This window comes from Eucalyptus grandis, chromosome 5 (genome assembly GCF_016545825.1).
Source record: "Eucalyptus grandis isolate ANBG69807.140 chromosome 5, ASM1654582v1, whole genome shotgun sequence".
NCBI classification, from domain to species: Eukaryota; Viridiplantae; Streptophyta; class Magnoliopsida; order Myrtales; family Myrtaceae; genus Eucalyptus; species Eucalyptus grandis.
Window position 1 is genome coordinate 34,922,660 of NC_052616.1, and position 24,626 is coordinate 34,947,285.

Here is a 24,626-nt window from a genome sequence, read left to right on the forward strand (position 1 = left end):
GGTTACACTGGAGGATCACTGCTTGAAAATTCCATTGAAAACAGTCAACTCTCACACGATAATTTGCTCCAACATCGAAAGATATACTCGTACACATCTTGGGCAGCAGCCCCTTGAAAAGCATGCTTAAAAAAGAGTTCATGAGCATGGCCACAGCCCATACGTTTAACCTTATGTTCTTCAACTCTCACACGATCATTTACTCCAACATCGAAAGCATTTAAAACCTTTCTTTCATTTGTTGTCACAATGATTCTACTTCCCGGACCAAACCAAGTAGGCTCCCCAGCTAATGCTTTAATTTGTTCATCCTCATCCACATCGTCAAGCACAATAAAAACCTTTGTATTACGACATAAACTTGTTATTTCTTCAATCTCTTCACCAGAAGATTCAAGTAGTGCAAGTTTTAGTTTTTGAAGGTCAGCAATCAACATATGTTGTGAAAATTGGACTCCTTCCGACCTAATATTTTCAAGGAAACTACATGCATTAAACAACTTACGCATCTTGTTATAGACAACCTTTGCAAGTGTAGTCTTTCCGACACCCGGCATCTGCATGTTCCAACAATGCGAACCTCTTCCCCTTGTACTTCAATCGCTTGTCCCTCACCATTGGCAACACCCAGCTTTCTCATCATTTCTCGAACATGAAGATCAATTCCAACTAGTTTGTCGTTTACAATTTGGTCATCCTCCTTCAACACTTGCACCACACGTGCAACAACTTTTTACGAGCTGACCGTCGTGCCTGCAAAACGTAAGTGATGAAGCACGAGGATGACAAGAAAGTCACCAAAAATATTTAAAATTAGACAAAAATGAAAGCGGGCAATGGACCGACAAAAATTAAATCAATCCACACGGTCTATTCTTATGCTTTGTTAAATTTTCTACCATTATCAATATGATTACAAACATATATATATATATATATATATATATATATATTATATGTTCAGAAAGGTTTGGGTTTATTTTCACATCATCCTACACTTTTTTTTTCCTTTTGTCTAGGAAAGAAAAAGGAAACCAGAATTAAAAGCATCACCTCCCATTTTGGTCATATCCTTCTCATCCTGCGATCTTCCAAAGAACCTCCTTCCATGTTTGGATGGTATTTGAGTCGACTCTCACCATCTCATGTAGATTGAAGTACCTTCCAAAATCCCCGGCCTGGTATCTTACATCAAAGGGACTAACATCATAAAAAATCGGGATAATAGTCTGTCCATTTGTTTTTTTGCACTCCCACCTTTGTACCAGCTCATTTAGGCAGCATTTACTGGAAGAATAATTTTTGGAAAGGATGGCTATTGAAATCCTCAACCGCTGGAGCACTTCTTTTAGCACCAGCTCACTCTCTTTTTCAGGAGAATGGTAGTATTCATCATTGATGACCCTGATCCTTGCATCTACCAATTGGTGGTAAGGGGGATCCATGAATTCTTGGCAAGTATTTGGACCTCTAAAACTCAATTACACATCATACTTGAATCTAAATGATGACGAAGAGGTTGAAGATGATTTCTGTCAAATTAAGGAAACTAAACGGCTTCACATGGTAAACACGGTTGTTCAGACCAAGTCTTATGCTTCTAGCCAAATAGAAGAAGGACCAAAAACATAAATTTGTGGTTCTGACGTTGGCGAACCTCAAACAGCAAGTGAACTACACTTGAATCTTGCGACTTGCGAATTTTGACTTTTTAAAAAATTCAAAATACTCCTCGCCTACTTACCAAAAAAAAAAAATACTCCTCGCCTAACACTCCAATGTCAATATATGAATCCAAAGGTATTTCTTTCGTAATGCTTTCGAAATTTTAATAATAGTTTAAATTTTAGGAGAAAGCAAAATTACTAAACAGGCCTAGCGTACCATCGTCCGTGTCAAAGAAGATTTGTAACATTCCAGACGATTTTTAGCATTTGTTGGGTCGAACTGCAAGCAGAGGACCGATATTAATGTAAAAGAAGTTTGAAGTAACGATACAAATCCCAAGGATGCAGAGAAAACTAACCGGCTTTCTTCTATTCTGTCCAGCAGCATCAACTGCAAGAGCTGGCGCATCAACTGCATGAGCCAGAGTATCAACATCAAGAGTCAGAGCATCAACTGCAAGAACCGGAGCATCAACTGCAAGAGCCGTGTTTCTTCTCATCTTTTTTCGGGTAGTAACTAGGGGTGAGCGTGGTTCCGGTAGGACTGGGAACCGGAACCGAACTGGACGAGGGTCCGGTTCGGTTCCCGGTTCTGAAGAGATAGGTTCCGGTTCCCGGTTCCTTTTTTCTGGGAACCGGCGGTTCTCGGTTCCGGAACTGAACTAAAACAGGGTAGGGTTCCTAAAAAGTAAAACCCTTGACCCCAAATCACTTTTTATCTTAGTTGTTCTCTCCCATTCTCTCGCTCTCCCGTTCCCGATGCTGCTTGCCCTCGCCTCGATGCTGCCACCGACACCGCTCACCCTTGATGCCGCCGCCGCCGGACGTCACTCGCCCCACCCTTGCCTCCCTCAATGCCGTTGCCCTCGCTTGCCTCGACGCTCAGCCACTCGTTGCCGCTAGCAGCGGACGCCGCTCACCTCGACTCCACCACTCGACGCCGCCATCCCCGGTGGACGCCACTCGCCGCTCACCCAGCTATCTCTCGATGTCGTCGCCGCTCGCCCAGCCACCCCGATGCCGCTTGCTGCCCCCGAAGCCGCTTGCCTAGTCGCCCCGATGCCACCCACCTATAGATCGTCTCAATGCCGATTCGTGATGTTGGTGAGTGCTCGATTTCTCTTGCTCTGTCTCTGTTGCTTCTGGTTTCGCCTGATGCATTTGCTTTCTCTTGCTCTATCTATGTTGCTTCTAGTTTCGCCCGATGCATTTGCTTTTTCCAAGCATTCCGATTTGCAAGCAAGCCTATGTTTTTTTTTCTTGGTAAAGAGCAAGCCTATGTTCAATCCTTTTGTTTCCTGAAAAAAAATCAATCTCCTCAAAATTAGTCTCGATTATGCTCTCGATCCAATCCTCCATGTAACTTGTAACATGATTTTCGTCCATGGCACTTGTAATCTCTGAGATTGAGTATGTTAATGTTCTGCTTTCCCCCTGAATATGCAGGTCTCAGGGGATAATGCAGAAAGGAAAAATGGGTCGGTCCCAAATCTATCATGACACCGAATTATGTATCTGAGGTGCGGTTAGTTTCACCGAGATTTTGTAGTCTGCATAATGAGAATACTTTTCGGAATATACTAACCTTGATGCACCTTATCATTGCATCATCAAAGTTTATAAACACGTGATATCATTATCGAACGATTACTGTAATGAAAGTTCATATGTTCATCATGCTCCTCCATGTTCTGTACCTAAGGACGATCAAGGTCAGCAACATATCTCCAAATGTTTTGGACCGAGACATTATGCAAGAAAGCACTTTCGACCTTGTTCCTTCTTCGAAAATCGCATGGGTACCAGCTAGTTTATTAGAGCATGGAGCTGTTCCATCTATTTCGTTTGGTGATTTTTTTGTCGCATTATATGTCTTGCTAAACTCTTGAGGACCTGAACTGTATTGTTTCAGCAAGCGCTACGCAGCAAGACCTGCGTAAGGTACGTGGTGTAAAGGATCTTCGAGTAGTTTTTTACAGTGGGAGCACTTACACTGAATTTTGGGGAAGGAAAAGCCCAACTTCAGTTGCTGCCCAAGGCTTATCTCATTGTCACGGTAAGCTTTGTTTCTTTTTTCTTTTTAGCAAGCAAGTGCACCAGCGACTAACAAATTAAGGCTTGTATTTTTCCCTAGAGACACGGTATGAGGCTTACCTTATGGCTTGTATTTTTTGTAATGTGTCTCCAAAAGGCTGAGTTGGTTATGGCGGTCTGTTCATTTTGTTCTTTTGTGGTAGTCAGGAGGTAGGTATATGCTTTAAATTATCTGAAAATCTACATCAGTCAATAGATTTGCTTCTAAGGTCAATAAATTAATTCTTTTATAGTATAAATAAGGTTGAAGGTGTTATGGGCATCAGTCAATAGATTGTTTTATTAGGTTGCTCTATAATTCTTATGGTTTACGAGTATTGTAATAAGGTTGAAGGTAGATTGGGCATAATAAAACCATATAATTGAATGTCTCTTGATTTTTCCACTTATTTTAAGGGTTATAGCCTGCTTGTTATTTGAGCTTGAACTTAACCAAATAATTATGATTTACTTCCTTTTTGCCTTTTCCAATTCTGTTGATCATTAACTTGAGCTGGTAATATACTCTGAGGCATCTAAATCAGAGAATTTGAACATAGAGTTGTGAGAACCAGGTTCTAATTGTATCCATTAAATTTTATTTGTTATTAGTATATTTACATTTGTTGAATTTTCCCCTTTTGCATTTACTGCAGGTGATTCCATGTGTTGTGCTGTCTCTAGTGATTCACCCCTCAACACACCATCATATCATTAACAAGATTTGCTGGGCTTTTTGTGTTTATCTTGAAACTGTTTTAGTGCTACCCCAACTCCGTGTCATGCAGAACACAAAGGTACTGCAATGTCCAAATCTTATAATGGCTATATGTGTGGAACTTCTAGAGATAGTTTGATGCCTAAAGCCCCTTCATTCAGTTGATATCCTTCATTTTGCATGTTTAAGTAGCAATTTTGCAACCCTTTTAATTTCTTTTTGAAAAATTCGAATGATCGCTTTCCTTTTTCTTTTGCCACTCGCTCCTTTACCCTGAATCTTTGGCTATTTCTTTTGTATATTCGTGTCAGCCAGGTTTGAGATTGCTCATTTGTGAACTACAATTTCTATCCATTTGCTCTTTGTCCTGTAAAGTTGGTGTTCTGCAATCACTCCAATGCATACACATCACATCTAGTGTGTTGGCTTATACTATGCTGACAGGAAATTCCCATGGATTTTTTGCTGCATAGCTTTCTCAAATATTGGTCTTATGTAAATGTTGACAGCACATCTATTGACTTTTTTTCTTCTCTGTTACTGAGTTTGTACCACTCTTTATAATTTTGGGGTACTCAGCTGATAAAGGAAAGGAGGAAGAAATCAAAAAAGAAAAAAAGAAAAAAAAAAAACCGTTGGAACACAGGCGACTCCGGAACCTTTTGTGACAGGGGTAGGTTCCGGAGTTCTTGGTTTTGACTGCAGGTTCTAGATTCCAAAAATGAGGAACCTTTACCCGAGGTAGGTTCCGGGTTCCGTGAGAACCTGTAAGGAACCGGGAACCGCTCACCCCTAGCAGTAACAACTGCAGGAGCAATCATTCCGAGCAAAGTCAGAGACGCCATGGACCAAGTCGGAGCCATTGTGGGAGACAGTAACACAGCAGCCAGTATTGGCGCCGTCAAAGCCTTCGCACTCAAAGCCATCGCTCGGTCTCGCGCTTTCTCCCACGGGGGCACAGAAGGTGTATAAACATTAAACAACAACATACGTTACATTTATACACATGACTACATTATATTTATACATGACCAAGACCGCTGACTTTTGGGGACCCGTGCTTGGACAAAACGTGGGGGAAATTATCAGGAAGTCGCGGTCTCTGTTTAGTTGACATTGGGAGTCGTTAAAGGCCCTTCATCATGTTCAAATAATGAAGGCATGGTTATTAGGATGTCTCGTATTATAATAATAATAATAATAATAATAATAATAATAATAATAATAGAAGGCTTATGTACACACTGACAAGAAACCCATCGTAAAAAATAATTACATAAAGGTTTATGGAAAATGTTTGAACGGAAGGAATGTCTTTCTTGATTTTGAGAAAAGGAAAATTTTATCTACCAACTCATTGTACCTTTCAATTGGAATTAGAAATTATGTATAAAAACATATTTTTTTTGCGGGACTTGTATTAAGCACTCTATTGCTTTGAGGTTTTTGTTATATTAATTCTAAAGCAAACTCACTTTCAGTTTTGAAGAGAAAAAAGAAAGAATATAAAACAAGTATCTTCAGTTTAACTTTTAAAACACGAAACCAGGTAATATAAAACGAGTATCTTCAATTTAACTTTTAAAACACGAAACCAGGTCTTCCGGGTCCTCCTACTATTAAAGAAAGAAAGCAATCGAGAACCTTTTGGCCTTCTCCAACTCCACACTTTGACTTCGTAGACCTCGCAAAAACAAAAGACAATAATGAAAGCGCCTTGAGTAATTAGTAATCTTTTTAATAAATGCGTTAAGTGATTCGCTTTACAGTAACTTTTAGGTAATCAAAAAAATTTCAGTTATTTTGGTGAAATGATGGAGGGATAAGATAAAGAAAAGGTGGAAGAGATCGTACATGAAAACACGTTAGATAATTAATGACTTTCTCAATAAACGCATTGGGTGATCCACATTATAACAAAGTTGGAAAAAAAAAAAAAACAAATTTGCACTAAAAGTCAAACAGGTCCATCACTAAAATAACATTTAGGTAATCAATGACTTATTGGGCAGATATTATTGTTTAAATATTGGATGATAATTTTTTTTTTTTTTTTTTGGTAAGGGATGATAATTAATTATTTTCATAAGTACCAAAGGGAAAAATTAGAGGAGGGCCTGCACAATATAGTGCAGATTCACCATTCTCAGTTCTAATCAGCAGGGCTGATATGTCCACTCAAACGGACCCACGATTGTTAGAAGCAGGCTGCTTCTAACAGCTCAGAGGCACAAAGTCGATTAACCTAATGACTTGATCAGAAGCAATGCACTCATCCTAGAGGAGACGGCTCTCCAAGGAGCTTGGCACGTCGGCTGTGTCGCATGCCATTTTGAATTTCATCCCAGGAGGTCCTCAAGTCGATGCCAAAGTTTGCGGAGAAGTGAGCAATGACCGTGCCATATTAGAGTAATTAAATATAAAACCACGCATTCATTTAAAAAATTAAGTTCGTGGGAGATTAGGTAAAATCACAACTGATTGTTTTAAAAATTTAAACTTTTAGATGAATGCATTATTCTATATTTAATTATTCTAACATGCCCATGAGCAATGCCAAAGTTATAATTGCACCATTATATTCCGGTCTTTTGATCGTAAGCAATGATCCTCGTCCTTCTTGTTGTGACAGGATCTCCATGATGATCTTCGGCCTCTGCAAAATGTCGTCTTGATCCTTCATGGCCTTGTCCGCTTTCACTTTCTACTACTGGAGCTCATCTGTTGGCGGTCTAATGTCGCTACCTTCCAATCAGGTTTCATATATTTCTTATTAGCCGCATCCGAATGCTCCAATTTATTTAATTATTTAGGTACATATGATGGAGGGAAGGTAAAGAAAAAACAAACGTGTTAGGTAATCAATGACCTTTTCATAAATGTATTTGGTGATTCATATCATAATAAAGTTAAAAAAGTAAAAGAAAATTCAAATTTTCACCAAAAGTTAAAAAATCTCCTCCCTAATATAACATTTAGATAATCGATGACAATTTTAATAATTTAGGTAGATATGATTGTTTAAACATAGAATGATAATGAATTATTTCCGCAAATAGCACTGAAATTAGGTTATTGTCAATTGCATTTTTATTAAGTAGCCCAGCCAACCTCATTAATCATGTAGCATAGATTCAGAATCATATTAAATGATCTAATATTTGTTACATTTGATGCTGCAATATAATCGAATATGTACCACGCACCTAATTCACATGGAAAGTTTCGTTCCTCGACTATGAACATGCAGTTTTTGACAATAAAAAAAAAGTAAAACAGGCTTTTTTTCGTAATTATAGTATCTGCAAATTAAGCCCAACATCCTTATAGATGAAAATTTTTTTGTCGGAATTCTAAAACTTTTCGAGGAAAGACTTTTTATTGATTCAATTAATTCCTTTACGTCACTCAATAGATTACACTAACGATGCGAGTTAGGAATTAGTTGTTATAAAACTTCGACTCTCATGAATACTCCTTTGTTTATCATGATTATTTTTCTACTGCAACTGTAAACTGTTGTAGATAATCGGAATGCTGAGCTTCGTCATTGTCTCGTTTGAGGAGGGGTGCTGTCGTTTCTGTTTCCTTCTCGGAAGATAGTCCCTTTTTACTAGCCATTGGAGGTTCAAAAGGGCGGACTTGAAGCAATTGGAAACCTCGGCCATCTTCTTATTCACAATTGTAACTTCTTGCAATTTTCCATTCAAGGTTTGTATTAATGACTCCTATATGGTTGGGAATCTGGAGGTGTAATACATTAGCTGATGCAGCTGTATCCCGAACATTCGGAAACTACGGCAAGCTGAAAAAGGCAGAACCTGATTCCTGATGCTGCCAAATTAGAACATGGTAAAAATATCTTAGTTGTTCTCATTGGTGTGCTTGCTCGGTTCTTTGAGCGCATTGAAAGGCTTGCAGTCGGGTGACTCTGGGGTCGAGTCATGTACTTGTAGCGGCATCTTACTAGGCATTTTAAATGTCTCCGTTTTATTTTGAGTTTGGAGAAGAAAAGCCAGCGTTACGCATGCTGTAAGAAACTAATGCTATAGTGTCATTTTGACTCAGAATCCTGATCAAAAAGTAGTTTCACGCGTCAACTTTGGAATACATGTAATTGGTAGAGCAAAAATCATTCAATTGAAAGGATAGGATGTGATGAGGTAGGAACTCTCAGGGTTTTCAATCGATCAGAGTCTTCTTTGAGGGAGTCAACCTTTTGTGCACCTGGAAAACTTCAAGTGAAGCACAGCAAAAACCTACTTGAGATTCAAGTCATGGGTACGTTGTCATTGCAAGACTTCCATATTGGAGGGTGCAAAGCTATGGAAAAGCTAAGTGGTATATCGGGCTTGAAGAACTTTCACCATCTGCGCATCTATGCGTGCTTTAGGCTGTAGATTGTTGAGGGCCTTGCCAAACTAGAGTTTTGATTGTGTCGGTTGTCTACAAGTGTCCTTCACTGGAAACATTGCTTGATGTATCGAAGCCGAAAATATAGGATAAGTGCCAAATTCAAGTTAGACGGTACATGGAGTCCCTTGACTCTGAATCAGAGACGAACAAAATCCAAATCCATGACAGCTGACTGTGAATCAGAGACAAACAAAGTGCCTCAACTAGGATTGTTGCGACACCAACGACTTTCGCTCAAATATGACTAGATATAAATTTCTTTCATAACTTATTCAAACCTAAGCGGTGAGAAGCATGCCCTTGCACACATCTATCATACGACAGGTAAATTTATAGAATGTTCGAGTAGTAAATCAACAATGCAAATTAACCGAGAATTACAATAGCCGGCAACCAGCCCATAGAATCATCTCTTCACTTGCAATTGTCTAGGATTCTCAAGCCTTACCTACCATAGCATACCAAAATCCCCATATGTGAGGGGATACCTGATAGGCGATGTCAGTATAAAGCAGATTTATGAGAATGAATTAAAAGCGAAAGAATTTTGCCAGATAACTTTTCAAATCATTCATTTAGAGGGATTGATGGAGAAAAAGTAATATATATATATATATATATATATATATATATATTTGTGTGTGTGTGTGCGCGCGCGCAAAAATACACATTTATTGTCGTATATGATCAAATTCAAATCTCAATTCTTCCAATGGAGAATTTGCCATATGTTTATTGTGGTAACTGGAAAACAATAGAGTGAAATTTAAAACACATGAAACTTACAACTCTACCGTTGCATCAAGATTTGAGCAATGCATTCAAACTCCAAAAGTGCAGGGCTTTTTCCTTTTCATTGAACCCGTTGGATCATGCTATGCTCCTTGGATGGCCCAAAATCTACTCCGTTAGCTTGCCTAACTAACAAAAGCGCTTTGATTAATCGATAAGTCTTGAATTGGGCTTGTGAGTAGATTGTCTTAAATGGAATTTTCATGCTCAGATCCTCCTGAGTAACTGACTTGAAATGTGTGGGGCTTTTTCCTACTTTTTGCCTTCTTTTGCAATAAGCCCAAGGTAGTTTTCCATCTAGTCATATTCATTTCCTCGCGTAAAGATGAAGCCTGACGCACAATTTCGGAAGGAAGCCCTCCAATAGCTTCGGCAATGTCCAAAGACAAGCCAAAATATTCGGAGACATCTCGGGCTGCATCCCCTTGGAAAGCATGCAAACAAAAGAGTTTATGAGCATGGCGTTGATCCATCGGTTTAACCGTGTGTTCTTCAACTGCTCCAACGTCGAAAGCCTTGAAAATATTTTTTTTGTTTATTGTCACAATGATTCTACTTCCTGGACCAAACCAAGTAAGCTTCCCGGCCAATGCTTTAATTTGTTCTTCCTTGTCCACACTGTCAAGCACAATGAGAACCTTCGCATCATGACATAAACTTGCTATCTCTTCAGTCTCTTCACTGGAAGATTCATGTGGTGCAGGTATTTGTTTTTTCAGGTCAGCAATCAACTTATGTCATGAAAATTGAACTCTTTCTGACCTAATTTCTAGGAAGCTATGTGCATCAAACAATTTACGCATCTTATAAAAAACAGCCTTTGCAAGGGTAGTCTTTCCAACACCTTGCTCACCCCATATTTCAACACCAGGTACCTCTTCTCCTTGTACTTTGATCGCTCGTCCCTCGCGGTAGGCAACACCAAGCTTTTTCATCATCCCTTGAACATGATGATCAATTCCAACCAGTTTGTCGTCCGCATATTGGTAATCCTCCTTCAGCAATTGCACCACACCTGCAACAATTGGGCCGAGGATGACAAGAAATCACCAAAAATACTAAAAAGTAGACAAAAATGAAGGTGGGGAATGGACAGACAAAAATTGAATCAACCCACATGGTCTATTCTTATGCATTGTTAAATTTTCTATCATTATCGATATTATTACTAATATATTTATTTAAAAAGGTTTGGGTTCATTTTCACGTTATCCTACACTATTTTTTTCATATATTTAGGAAAGCAAAAGGAAACCAGAAGTAAAAGCATTACTCACTCATTTCGGTTATGCCGAGTAAATCCTTTTATACTCGCGGTCTGTACAAGAGCCCGCCTCCATTCTTCGACGATATCTTTGTCGATATCTGGAAAACGTCTCTCATGTTCAAGTAAGGCATCTCTATAAAGAGAAGTCGGAGTGCTACATCATCAGGTTCAACTTCATAGAAAATTGGAATAATAGTCTGTCCACCTTTTGCTCTACACTCGCACATTTGTACCAGATCCCTGAGGCACCATTTACTAGAAGCAAAACTCTGGACAAGATGGCTATTGAGATCCTCGACCACTTAATCGCCCCTTTTAACTCTGGCCCGATCTCATTTCCAGGAGTGAGGTCATAATCATCCATGAAGACCTTGATCCCTACATCTTCCAATTGTCTATACAGGTGATCTGCGGTTCCATAGTGAGTATCTGGACCTCTGAGATTCAAGAATACATCATACTTGAACCTAGACTGTGGCACCCCTCAACGGCCCCCAATCCGTTAGGGTCACCATAGGTACTTGTCATTTATCCTATTACATACCAGTCTAATAACTTTTTTATTAAAGTGAAACCATAGTTCATAGGGGTTGATCAATAAAATTCTTCTCCCCTTTTTTCTCTTTTTTCCTTTTTTTTTAATAAAGGTCTCAGCGCAGCTCATCACCGAAAGCATAAACGAGTCTCACCATCCCTTACTCCAATAACAATAATGCAATGCACACCAACTACGCTCCAAATGAAAAGACAAAGCCGAGTCACTTTTATTTATATTTTCACGATGGACATTTTGGGTCGGTATAGCAAAAGGCCAAGTTTTTTTTTTTTTAACTATACTTGGCTATAACTCAAAAGAGAACTCGACCCTACATCAAACGTGTACATCCCTCCATCAATAAGTGTTGGCTATCCCCAAAAAGTGTCAGCTCCCACTAGTCATACGTGCCATCACACCCAACCCGGTGCATTGGGCGGCGGCGGCAGTAGCATCCCTAGCATCACCCCATTGCGTCGAACGTGAACGGACAAAAACTCTTGGATAACAGGGCCATCAGCAGAACCAACGTCGTACATCACCAAGACACGGACTCAGACATACACCAGACCAAGTACACTAATATAGGAATGCTCTGTGCACTCCACCTCAACGTTAGTAGGTATGCCATAGAAGGTACCACACACAACTAGTGAAAGAGGCATCTTTCTAATCTAAAATGTTAATCCCCAAAAGGGGTGAGTACAACCACTCAGCAGTAAAGATCTACCAAAGTACACAATGCGTCAAACAGAACAATCAAGATATCATGAATAAAACACATATCATTCGTGCGTTCAAGCATACCTCACCTTGCAGCCATGCATATATCACCATGCAACGTGCATATATCACCATGCACTTGTACTTATATCACCATGCAACGTGCATATACCACCATGCACTCTAGGCTTGCATTCCCATGAGGTTCATCCCATGCCATATGCACACATCCATGTGCATGATTCAATTCTTGATCTTTATCTTTCAATTAGATCACATCATTTTTCTTCCCAGGGACCAATGTTTGCATCCCTCAATTTATCGCTCGCATCCAACCTGGCATTGCGAGGGGCCTCCGGCACACACTCCGAGCATCTCGTACCCCAACTAGCATAACGAGGAATCCCCGGCATACACCTCCAGGGCTTCCGGCACACACCTCCGGGCATCCCAACACTCCCGGGGCATCCGGCACACACGCTCTGGGCATCCGGCACCCACACTCCGGGCATCCCAACACTCCCGGGGCATCGTCGGCTCACACCTCCGACGGTCTCGTTATTATCTCAATTTATATTCACACGTGTATCTCAATTTCAACATGGCATTTGATGCAACAATATCAAGGGTCTCAACCAGCTTTTGATGTCATATAACATGCCATATGTCACCACATATGCAGCATAATCAACCACTCAAGACATTATATCACATGGAGCAATTTCATTTATTTTTGAAAATACAGCAGAATTTCGGATAAAAACAGATTGCACTCCTTTGGTCATAATTCTTGAAAAATTAGTAAACAACCTTAATAAATTCTAAAAATTCGACATGTTATATACAAGATTTAGAGGAAAGTACTCCGTGAAGAACACCATATCAAAAGAACATCATACAATTCGGTACAGTCCACACATCACAGTCTTTATAATTTCGGAATATTGCCATACACAGTTTTATTCACAAATTCAGTAAAAATCCTAAATCAACTCCAAAAATTCTGAAAATTTTATATGTTATAGAAAAAAATCCAGAAGTAAATATTTCATGAAGAACTCGAAACCATATTCGTGATAAATTAAAAACTATAATAACCATAACCGTCCATAACCTTCGGCACCGAATTCTAGTTCTAATCGTTTTGGATAAAGATTGTTTCACCAACCTAAACTCATCCATTTCCTCTAAAATTTTAGTATGTTACTCCTTAACATATCATCTTTAACTTTTATTCAGAAAATGACACTAGGTCAGCATTACGATTTCCAGATCTAACTTCTTCAAAGAAAAATAGTTTCACCGGTCTATACTTGTTCATTTCTTCTGAAATTTTGATATGTTACTCTCCAAGAAGTTCTCAACAACTTTCATGAAGAAGTTGAAGTGATATTCCAACTAAAAAGTCGCATGCAACTCACGAATTCATCAAAGGTCGGACTGTCTTTCTAGAAAACAGAATGCAAGGCTACCATGTTCTTTTTCTAGAGTTTCAAATTTCTTCATTTCTACCACAACCAAAGTTTACCATTCATCACACACATAACACAGTAAGCAAAGGGTAGGTTTATGGACTCTACTTGCCTCTAATCCGAGCACAACACAACAAGCAAGGACGTCGGGGCAAGGTGGGCTCGATGGTGGCGACGAACGGCAGCGAACGGCCTCCCTCTTCCCCTTCTTCTCTCGCTCGCTCGCTCTCTCCCTTTCTCTCTTCCTCTCTTTTTCTCCTTCCCCCTTTCTCTCGTGCGACGTGCCCCCCTGCTCAATCCGCCCCTTCTTCTTTTCTTCCCCCTCATGATTAGCATGTAATCATCACAAAACATGCAAGGGGACACTTGGATAATCCCCCTTGCCACTTGGTAATTGCCATGCAAGAGGATGGGCCTCTCATGGGTCACCCCTCCTTCCGTCGACAGCCCTATGGGCTTCATGGGCTGGGCCTTAGCCGGTCGAAGGGTGGGGGATTGTGGGCTGGGTTTTGGGCCGGCTTCGCCTAAGAATTTCGGCCCACTCTCCTTTAAAAGATCTAACCTAAATTTCCCACTTAAATAAATACCTAATTACAAAATAATATGGCCAAAAACTTGCAACATTAATCCATAAAAATCAAATCCATAAGGTGCATAGCCAAGAACAAAATTCTCATTATCAAATTATCCTATAGCACCAACTTTGATAACCCAAGAACATAAGATATCTTTCCATTAAAGTGTTCAGCCCTAAATCTATTACAATTTTTCGGTCCAGTGGCCACAACATACTTCAATGACGCAATCTTTCACTTTTCCATAGGTTGTAATGCCTCTAGAAATTGCCATGAAATTTTTGGGATGCCACATAGGCGATGATGATGAGGTTGAAGATGATTCCTGTCCAGTTGAGGAAACTAAAACCGCTTCACATGGTAGACATAGTTGTTCAGACCAAGTCTCATGCTTCTAGCCAAATAAAAGAAGAAGGAAAAAAAAAAACATAGTTTTGTGGTTCTGATGGAGGCGAACCTTAGACAGCAAGTGAACTGCACCTGGATCTTGCGACTTGGACATTTTAACTTTTTAAAATAATCCAAAATACTCAAAACATTCATAATACTCAAATGTCGATACATGAATTCACACGCAATAATTTTTCATAATACTTTCAAAATTTAAATAATGTTCTTAACTATTAGGAGAAAGCAAAAGTGCTAAAGAGGCCCAGCATACAATGTCTATAGTGCTTAGAGTTTGGATAGGATCTCGTAATTTTCAAAATCGTTCATGTCAAAGAAGATATGTAACTTTCCAGACGATTTTAAGCATTTGTTGGGTCGAATCGCAAGCAGTGGATTGATTCCCCCAGATTAGTGGAATGGCAGTTTGAAGAAACATTACAAATCCCAAAGATGTGGAGAAACTGACCGGGTTTCCAGCAGCAGAATCAGGAGTTAATAGCTCATCAATATCAAGAACCAGATCATCATGGGCAGGAGCCGTTTTATCAGCTGCAGGAGCCTCGTTTCTTCTCATCATTTTTCCAGCTGCAAAAAGAATCATTCCGAACAAAATCAGAAACGCCATGGACCAAGTCGGAGCCAACGTGAGACTCAGAAACCCAGCAGCCACTGTTAACCCCGTCAAAGCCTTCTCCTTCCAATCCGTCGCTCGCTCTCGCGCTCTCTCTCACAGAGCCACAGGAGGTCTACTACTGTAGTTCTAAAAAGGGCCAATGCGGAAATGTCCGAAAGCAACGAATGAGCACGTGTAGAGGAAGAATCCTAAAAATGAAGAGGTAAAGGACCACTCAGAGCAGGGAATGGAGGAATGATGACCGTTCAACAGCTAATGCCAACTTTTTTTTTTTTTTGGTCGGTCCTACTCTAGGCCTATTCTAACTCTCACTCTTAGACTTTTGTCTCACCAACTTAAGTAGCATCGGCGTGCGATACGGACACATGACACGACACGACATGACACGTCGACACATCATTTCTCAAAAATAAAATTTTTTGACACTTTGGACATGTTGTATATTAAATGAATATTTTAATTTTTAATTAATTTGATTCAAATTAATTAATTAAAAAAGAGTTTACAATGAATTTACACTAATAATATTAATAAATCTATTCATTGAAAATTCGAAACATATTCATAATTAATGCGTATACATGTTTTGGAGATATGTTTCTAACTTTAACAAAAATTATTGATGAAACTAATAACTAACAAGAAATTATAATAAACTTATTTAAATAAATCCATGATATTCTACAATGACCAAAATTTATCATCATTCAACATTCAATACTTTTATTTTTCAAAATTACTTTTTAATTTCATTTATTTATTTTCCGATTAAAAAAAAAGTCCCTTGGGGGGTCCACCCCCAACCCCCACTTCCCTTCTTTCCCTCGTCTCTTTCCCCGCTCTCAAATTTATTTCATTTTTCTTTCCCTCTCCCACCACCTCAAGGTTGTTTGTGACATCCTGAAAGTCGAGCTCTTTGAGGAATGAATGAATATGAATTTCGTTAATGCATTGTCGGTTGATCTCACTCGGAATTGATCACTCCGAGATACCGACCTTGAGGGGAAAGGCTAATGAGGACAGAACTTGTACGACTAAAGGACTAGACTTGGAAAAACGACTTGATCATGAGACTTGCGTGAGGATGATCCTGTAGATAGACAGGCCGATTTCAAGGACGACTGGGAGTTGATTCACGGACGAACATAATAGAACGACGGGTGATTTCGTTTATCATTATCGAATCCATGAACAACTCTATGTCGATCCTCAGTGATCATGTACTTTGAAATAAGAATCTATCATCCGTAATTTCATGTAGTCAAGGACGTCCATGTGTCAAGATGTCTTGAACGTGGTTTGAAATGAGTCGGTTACGCGGGAATCCTTGGAGCCGCCCATTAGTTTGAGTTGTACCCAAAATGGCATTAGGGCGAAATTGACATAGCATGAGAACTAAAGAATGGGCTTCGAATTATCAAAATGTCTGGGACAGACTTTAGATGAAGCTACAACGACAGTTAAGCTGTGTGCTTGAAAAAGGGATTTTTTGGACCGAGGAAGCGAGCCCGTGAGGACGTGGGCCGGGCCAAGCCAGTGTGGGCCCTAGGCCCAAGGTGGGACAACCACCTTAGTGGACCCAAATCAAATAAATGAACCCATTGGGCCCAAACCAACTATTCATTTGTCAAAGCCCATGGTCCAACTTTGAGCCCAATCAAGCCCAACCAACTCCCAAGTCCATTCCTATTCATGGCCTAGCCTATTTCTTGGGCCCATCCACCAATTCAGCCCAATGTCAGATTTGTAATTTGTGCAAGGTGAAATGACCAAATTACCCCTAGTTGTAGGGAGAAAAGACTAGAGAAGAGAGAGATATGAGGTCATCATGGCAAGGGGACTTGAAGCAAGCATTGAAGGCCTTAATGGGGGTCTTGACAGCCTTCACATCACTCTCTCTCTCCCTCATTCGGCCTCCCAAACCGTTGGCCTCCCTCTCTCTCATTTTCTTCTTCCTCTAGTTTCTGCTCCAGCTGACCTTTCGATGGAAAATCAAGTTAAAAATTATCTTCCCATGTGAATTAACTCACAAAAAACCTACCATCATCTTCAGGATATCCAAACCGTCCAAAGGAGCCTGATTTCATGCAAAACGGAGCCTCTGGCCGCCCTGTACGCCGGTCGGAAGAAACCGGTCTCCGGTCCGTCGGTCCGCCTGGCAGCCTGCACAACTTCGCCCGTTTCACCCGTTTCAGCCATTTTTCTTCCATTCCGACCCTACCTCCACCCATACCAACCACCAGCAGGTCCCCCTCAACCCCTGGGTGCTGCCGGTTGCCGGCCAACCCCTCGCCAGAGCTCCGGCCAAGCCATTCAACTTGTTTCTTCTCCGGTAGGGCTGTTTTTCAGAGATTTCAGTGGAAGTCCGGGCTGTGGTTGCTGTTCCGAGCTTGGGATTGCCTTGGATCATCGTGGTAGAGGTCTCGGTGCGTAGCCACCGACGTTGCCGCCACGTTGGTGCCTCTGGCCCGCTTAACGGGTGAGTTTAGCTCCTAATCCTTTGATTAGAGCCTAAACTTGCTTAGGGTTAGTTTAGTTAGATTTAATTCTAGTTTAGGTGATTTAATTAAGTTGTATTAGTCCTAAGATAGGTGGTTAGATGGATGGATTAGATTAGTTTAGCTTAATCTTACTTTATTTGCTTAATGTGGTTTATGTGGTTAATTAAGCATGCTTTGCTTTAATTAATTGATGGCTGCTTTAATTAATGCTTTTAATGATTTCTGGATATAGTTTATCATTTATTAAATTCTGGAAATTTACTGTTCACTCGACACTATTCACAAATTACTGTTCACGAGCACTGTTTCACACGGTACTGTTCATGCGCACTGTTCATGTGCGCTGTTCATCCATAATGCGAAAAAGTTGTCTAAATTCATGTGCTTTAATCCTATGAAGTGAAAGGATGTGTAAATGCATGGGCATCCGCATGAATTGAGTGATGATTTGTGCAATTGTGTGGTGATTGGAAAATTGGTATTTAATTAGAAAATACCGGGTGTCGGGTTTTGACATCGAAAATGGTTTTTAGATACTATATCAAATAGCGGGATTTCAAAAGAGTGGAATTGGTTTTCCTAGTTCGAGATTGACGTGTACTCGCACACGTGATTAATTTATTGGACGTTTTTAATATGAAGAAAAGAGGCCGGGATCACTATTTTAATAAATGGCATTGAGTGAAATGCAAGGTGTCCCGAGCCGAGTATGAATTGACATATGATTGGTTGAGAGAACTTGTCCTCGATTGAGTCAGATGGACGTTACCCTATATGGGATACCCATTGAGTGGGATTTGGGTCGTAGTAGATTCTGGACCTATACTCCTTCGGGAAAGTCGTCTTTGAGAGATGAAGCCGTGCTCAATGGAGGTGAGATGAAGCCTGGCTACGCCAGAAGACGCCGAATTGAGAGTAGGCTGTGCCCCTGAGGGGCTAAATTAACAATTGGAGCGCATGATTGATTGAGATCGTTGCGCCTTATTATGGGGTAAAATTGTGCGGCATGGTATGGGACGTGTCATAACGGTTTTACTTTATAATCGGGATGCGTGTGATGAATTGATGCGCAATGAGTGGCGCACTAATGTGCAAGAATGCATGAGAATCATGGCATCGTTGATTCCAGTCATGCATGAGTTAAGCACATTATTTAGAGCACACACGCATAATTTGATAACGTGCAGGGTGTGGCAATGGCTAGGTGAGATCGCTTGTGACACGACTTGCATGTGATTGATGACTTGCATCATTTATTGGCCATGTACATTGTGTGTATTGTGCTAAGATATAACGTGCAGGGTATGGCATGCCGGGTAAGATTGCATGCGAACCGACTGTTGATTGTTGGTTGTTTGTTTACTTGTGGGGTGGTTTTGAAGAGATACCTCGAGTTGAGTTGGTATTTTAATTGAGGGACTAGGGGAAGGACTCGCTGAGATTTATATCTCATTGGTTATTGAATAACCATTTTCAAGTCCCCAGTGTGAAGAATTCAGAGCTTGAAGCGGAAGGATCGGGAGCATAGGTGGCTTAGTAGTCCTTTTTAAGATAGACCTTCTATATAAGCTTGAGGTGTTTATGAAAGTGTATTTGATTTGAAACTAGTCGTCCTACTTTTTTTTTATCTCATATCTGTTGTTGTCAGGGGATTAGTTAATTTGCTTCCGCATGTGCAATAAAATGTAAAAGGTCGGTGATGAGTACTGGGAACGTCGCAAAATTCTATCGACTACCGAGGGATGTGCGCGCACTCGAGGTTCGGGGCGTGACACTGTCACTTCCCCCTCCTTCAAAATGAAAAATCATGCCCATCCATTTTTCATTCTTTTTTAGTTTCCTTCTCAAAAACCCTAGCAGCACCCTCCTTCTCCTCCTCCTCCTCCTCCTCGTTGCACAACCCTTTCCTCTCCTTTTCCTCTCAATCTCTGCTTGCTCTCGGTCCTCGTCACAATCATTCACAACCTCGCCTCTAGCCCTTCCTCCCTTGTAGCTGCAGCCTTGTCGCCGATCCATCACAGCATCACAAAGTGGCGGCCCTCGCCTCAGTCTTTGCTCTTTCTCTAGCCATCTCTCGCTGTCGTGGGCTCGCCGTTGCTCGCGTCCTCATCTCTTCTCCCTCACCCTCACCTCCACCCTCCATTGTCTTTCGAACACGTGTTGAAACGTGTCAAAAAAAATTGACCATGTGTCGAAAAATCCGACATGCGTTGACCGCGTGTCCGAGCATGTTGGACACATCGACACATGTCGAACACGAAACGAACGCACCTCAATGTGTCCGTGCTTCATAGATGCCAACAAGGCAAGGACTCACTGGTCGATGTGAGAAAATAACAGAAATCTAATCCAACAGCAAAACAGGGATAAGAAGTCCGCCCGCCGGTCAACTCGTGGTTATGATGAATCAAGATTGGACTTGGAAAGTCTAAGGGCAAAAACAATCGAAACAGACGATAAGTAGTGAATTTGGTTACGAAAATCCTATTATCAAAATATATATTCATTAATATATATATGATAAATAGTGAATTGATTACCGAATCAGAGTTTTAAAATCCACCAATTATGATATTTAGAACTATTCAAATTCAACCATTTAAACCTTAACAGTCTCCATTTCTAACATATTAAACTGTCTCAAATCATGCCAAAATTTAATCATCAAAAGTTTCTAGCTAATAACACTATCAATTTACTTGTTCATATGAGATGAATAGCGTGAGCAGTCATTGCTCGATGATAGTACATATCTTTTTTTTAAGCGGATCGAATCCTCACTATACATATTTATCAAAGCAATACTAAAAACTTAATAATCTCTTAAGATACAATTTCCAACCTGAGTTATTTCTTATTCTGCCAAAATGAACAGTGAAATACGATTAAAGTAAACAGAAAAATATAGTCATACCCATTTAATCAATAACATCCAAACAAACAACTATGATTTCGATATATTGATCAATCTCAAATCACACATCAATAATTTATTTCATTAATCACTCTTGCTCTAACTACACATTGATGGCTCGTTCTTTTGAATTATTTCAAGCACGCGTCAATCTACAAACCACTGATCTATACTCAATATAAAATTAATAAGTCATATCAATGGTACATTCTGCTCTTGCTTTCATATTCTCGTTTCCTCTCTTTTATGAAGACTCCTTTTTTTTTTAATTTCCCTCTCTCTATCCCTCACACCTTTTCTCCTCTCTTTTACTCCTCTTTATTTTCTTCTCCCTCTCTCTGTCACCCTCATGGCTTAATTCCCATTCTACCCTTGTCTTGCGCCACCCACCCCCTACGCTCCGCTCCCCTCTGTCCCCTGTCCCCTGTCCCTCTGGGTCTCCCACTATCTCCCACTCTCTCTCTCTCTCTCTCACACAGTTATTACAGCAAGGGAGCTTTTGAGTGTGGGTCCCTACCTGTGCTTTGTCAAGGGAAGGGAGAGAAGAGTCCCTTCGCATTACGCCATCTTTAATGGTGAGCTCGATGTTGTGAAGGTAGTGCTCTCTGCTTCACCTGAGTCCCTCCAAGAGTCAACCGGCCGAGAGGAGACGGCCGCTTCACCTCGCTGTGAAGAACAACTGGTTTGACATGATCGTTGTGTTGGTGGAGCATTTGAAACAATACAAGAAGGAGTAGCTGATCAATCGGAAGGATAACAAAGGCAATACCGTCTTGCATCTCGCTGTAGGTTCCTTTTTTTTATAGCACTTCTCTTGGTGCACCATTTCAGTGAGGATGTTAATTTGGTATCTCGACAAGGCTACAGTATGCAAAATTCTTCTAAGCAAAGTAATTTGGCATCCTTACAATATATGAAAATCAGTGAGAACAAAATAGAGATTGAAAAAAATTGCAGGTGGTTGACTTCATCCTTCATGGGCGTGCTATGGATTGCGAGGTCGTAGATGTGTGCGGCTCGAATGAATTGGCTTGACACCTCCAGATGTCTCAATCTTCTCGCAAAGGGGGGGCAGGAGATAGAGAGATGAGAGAAATTCTCGCACGAGCTGGAGCCAAACACGGAAGAGGAAGATCAAACCCGCCTGCATCATCACTAGTCTCGCTAGATGACGACAGAGCTAACGGTCGTCAATTAGATGGGGAACAAGCAATGAATGCTCCTCAATCACCGTTGCGTTTGCCATCGAAAAATTTGAAAAAGGAAAAAGAGTCAATGGGTGACATACGCAATGCCCTGTTGGTTGTCACTACACTCGTTGCTAGCACCACCTACCAAGCTGTGCTTTAGCCTCCAAGCTTTATTACAGAAGTCGATAATAATTCCATAAAAGGCTTCTGGGGATACTATGCATCTTGGATAACTGGTCCTCTTGGCAAGGACTTTGCATGCATTGTCTTCATGAACATCAACACGTTCGGATTCTTGGTGTCTATCCAGATGATCATTTGCCTCACCCAAGATCTCCCTGTCAAGCTGCCGTTGTTACTCTCTATGACTACAATGGTTCAGACTTACTATTGCTTCACATATTACCCACCGTTCACCTTAATGGACGAAACATTTGGTCTGGAAAATGTGGAATTGTTGAGCATGCTGCCGGTAATGATGTCAATTCTCCTTCTACTGGCACAGAGGTGGTTGGTGCTAGCTTTAGATTTTGGGATAAGTGCAATAGAAGTCCTAAAATTTGTCATGAAAATGCAATTAAGTCCTAAAACTTGCAAAAAGTGCAATCAAGTCCTAAAACTTGTCAAATTGTTTCAATCGAGTCTAAAATTAACACCGTCAAACTTACTAAAGGAAAATGCTGATGTGGCGCGAACGTGGCATTTTATATAAATTTTCATTTTCCACATGGCTTTTCTAATTATTTTTATTCAATTTTTTTTAAATTAGATTTTAAAACAAAAAAGCTAAAATTTAGTTTTACAAATTGTTAAAAAAACAAAACAAAATGGTAGCTCCTCCCCAAGTCGCCACCGTCGCCCATCGTCGAGAGGGGTCGCCGACCATTTTTTTTAAAACTATTTTCTTTTAAAAAATAAATTTTAGTTTTTATTTTCTAATTTTTAAATCTAATTTAAATAAAAAAATTTTAAAAAGCCACATGGAAATAAAATTGATTTTAAATGTCTCGTCCGCGCCACATCAGCATTTTCCATTAAAAAAGTTGACGGTGTTAACTTTAGGATTCGATTTAAACAATTTAACAAGCTTTAGGACTTGATTGCACTTTTTACAAGTTTTAAGACTCAATTGCATTTTCATTACAAGTTTTAGGATTTTTATTGCACTTATTCCTTAGATTTTTGGTCGGAAGGGCTATCTCAGTTTAACCTCCTAGGGGAAATGTACAATCTAAGGACCCAATCCTTTGTTGTTAACCAAGAAAAAAAGTCAATAGGTGATGTGCGTAACACCCTGCTAGTCATTGCCACACTCATTACAAGCACGACCTACCAAGCCGTGCTTCAGCCTTCAAGCTTTATGATACAGATTGCTAATAATTCAATGAAAGACTTCTTTGCATACTATTATTCTTGGGTGACTCATCCTCTTGGTAGGGACATAGCATACATTGGCTTCATAAGTGGCAACACGTTTGGACTCTTGCTGTCGATCTAGATGATCATTTGCCTCACCAGAGATGTCCCCATCAGGCTGCTGCTGTTACTTTCGGTGACCGCACTAGTTCAAACTCATTGTTGCTTCACATATGATCTGACGTTCACCTTACTAAGCAAAATGTATGGTCTTAAATACATGGAATTGCTGAGTGTGCTGCCGGCAACGATGTCGATTCTTCTTCTATTGGCACAGAAGTGGTTGGACCTAGCTTTTGATTTTTGGTTGAAAAAGTGGGTTTTAGTCTATGTGGCTAGCAAAGGTTGTGGTAAACTGGGCGGACGTTGAACTGGTCTCTATGTCTGTCACGACCAATTTTTTTGGGTTTGAACCACCTAGGGTTTTGGCTAATGGATTGTTAAGCCTAGACTTAACTTGGGCTCTCCCAAGCCCATACCAATTCGCGACTTAGGTTCAAGTTTTTTTAACATGCAAATGGATTTTATCTAGGAGTCGCCACTAATCTATTTTTGGTGGGTCGATTAGAAAACCAAGTAAAGTAACGGGAGATTTACTTTACTCCTACGAACCAGAGATTTATGAGTTCGGGGACTTGGTCACACTAGATTTCTCTAATGCCCTTTCGGTACCTTTCTCTTTTATTTTGAAAAAATGTTTGGCAAGCGGTTTTGATTGACTTTAAACTATCTCCCTAACATGTAAGGTGATCATACGGGTGCGCAAACCACCAATTTAACACCCAGATAAACAATAAATAAATTGCAAAAACTTACCTCCAAGCAACGAAAGCGTCTGCAATGTTAAATTAAAATCCACATCAACAACCCTAGATATGGTTTCTAATTAACACGCAATTTTTCTCATTCTCACTTAATTAATAAAAATCATGCAATATGCAATGCAATGTTAACTAAATGACCTAATTCCAATGACATGTAATTTATAACTAATTGGGCTTAGCAAAAAAATACTAAATGACATGCATCTCAATGAATCCAATTCTATATGATGTGCACATGATTTTTATTTTTTTTAATAAGCATGCAATCTATCCTGATATGCAATGACGTACAAAGAATGTCCTAATTCTAATTTTTCTTTTTCTTTTGTGAAATTCAAAATTAAAATGGCCAAATAATTAAACATGCAATTCAAATTTAAAACTATCATCCTAGATGAATGCAATCTAATTCAAAGATATCATCTAACCTAGATATCATCTAAACATGCATTAAAAAACTAATTAACCTATCATGCAATCAATCCTAATCTACATGGGATGTGAATGCAATTTTTTTGT

At 40.0% G+C, this 24,626-nt stretch overlaps 2 protein-coding genes across 2 annotated transcripts; both read right to left on the reverse strand.

Moving 5' to 3' along the window:
- Positions 1 to 1,076: 1,076 nt before the first annotated feature.
- On the reverse strand, positions 1,077 to 2,614 carry LOC120293862 (disease resistance protein TAO1-like). The gene is made up of 3 exons (XM_039313637.1): positions 2,588 to 2,614; positions 2,027 to 2,079; positions 1,077 to 1,470 (listed from the first exon to the last, which is right to left on the reverse strand). The coding sequence occupies exons 1-3, from the start codon at positions 2,612 to 2,614 to the stop codon at positions 1,077 to 1,079; spliced, it is 474 nt and encodes a 157-aa protein (XP_039169571.1).
- A 7,240-nt stretch (positions 2,615 to 9,854) lies between these two features.
- On the reverse strand, positions 9,855 to 15,253 carry LOC120293863 (disease resistance protein RML1B-like). Its single transcript, XM_039313638.1, has 5 exons — positions 15,063 to 15,253; positions 11,167 to 11,370; positions 10,978 to 11,087; positions 10,429 to 10,681; positions 9,855 to 10,284 (listed from the first exon to the last, which is right to left on the reverse strand). The coding sequence occupies exons 1-5, from the start codon at positions 15,251 to 15,253 to the stop codon at positions 9,855 to 9,857; spliced, it is 1,188 nt and encodes a 395-aa protein (XP_039169572.1).
- Positions 15,254 to 24,626: the final 9,373 nt, after the last annotated feature.

Coding starts and splice junctions, on each gene's coding strand:
- LOC120293862 (XM_039313637.1), bottom strand. CDS start 2,614: ATGGCGGCGTCGAGTGGTGGAGTCGAG. Junction 2,080..2,587: donor CGTCGAGTGGTGGAGTCGAG/GTGAGCGGCGTC, acceptor TGGCTCATGCAG/TTGATGCGCCAGCTCTTGCA. Junction 1,471..2,026: donor GACAGAATAGAAGAAAGCCG/GTTAGTTTTCTC, acceptor ATTGAGTTTTAG/AGGTCCAAATACTTGCCAAG.
- LOC120293863 (XM_039313638.1), bottom strand. CDS start 15,253: ATGGCGTTTCTGATTTTGTTCGGAATGATTCTTTTTGCAGCTGGAAAA. Junction 10,682..10,977: donor GGCTCTTGTACAGACCGCGA/GTATAAAAGGAT, acceptor CAATTGTTGCAG/GTGTGGTGCAATTGCTGAAG. Junction 10,285..10,428: donor CATAGCTTCCTAGAAATTAG/GTCAGAAAGAGT, acceptor TGTGCTTGACAG/TGTGGACAAGGAAGAACAAA.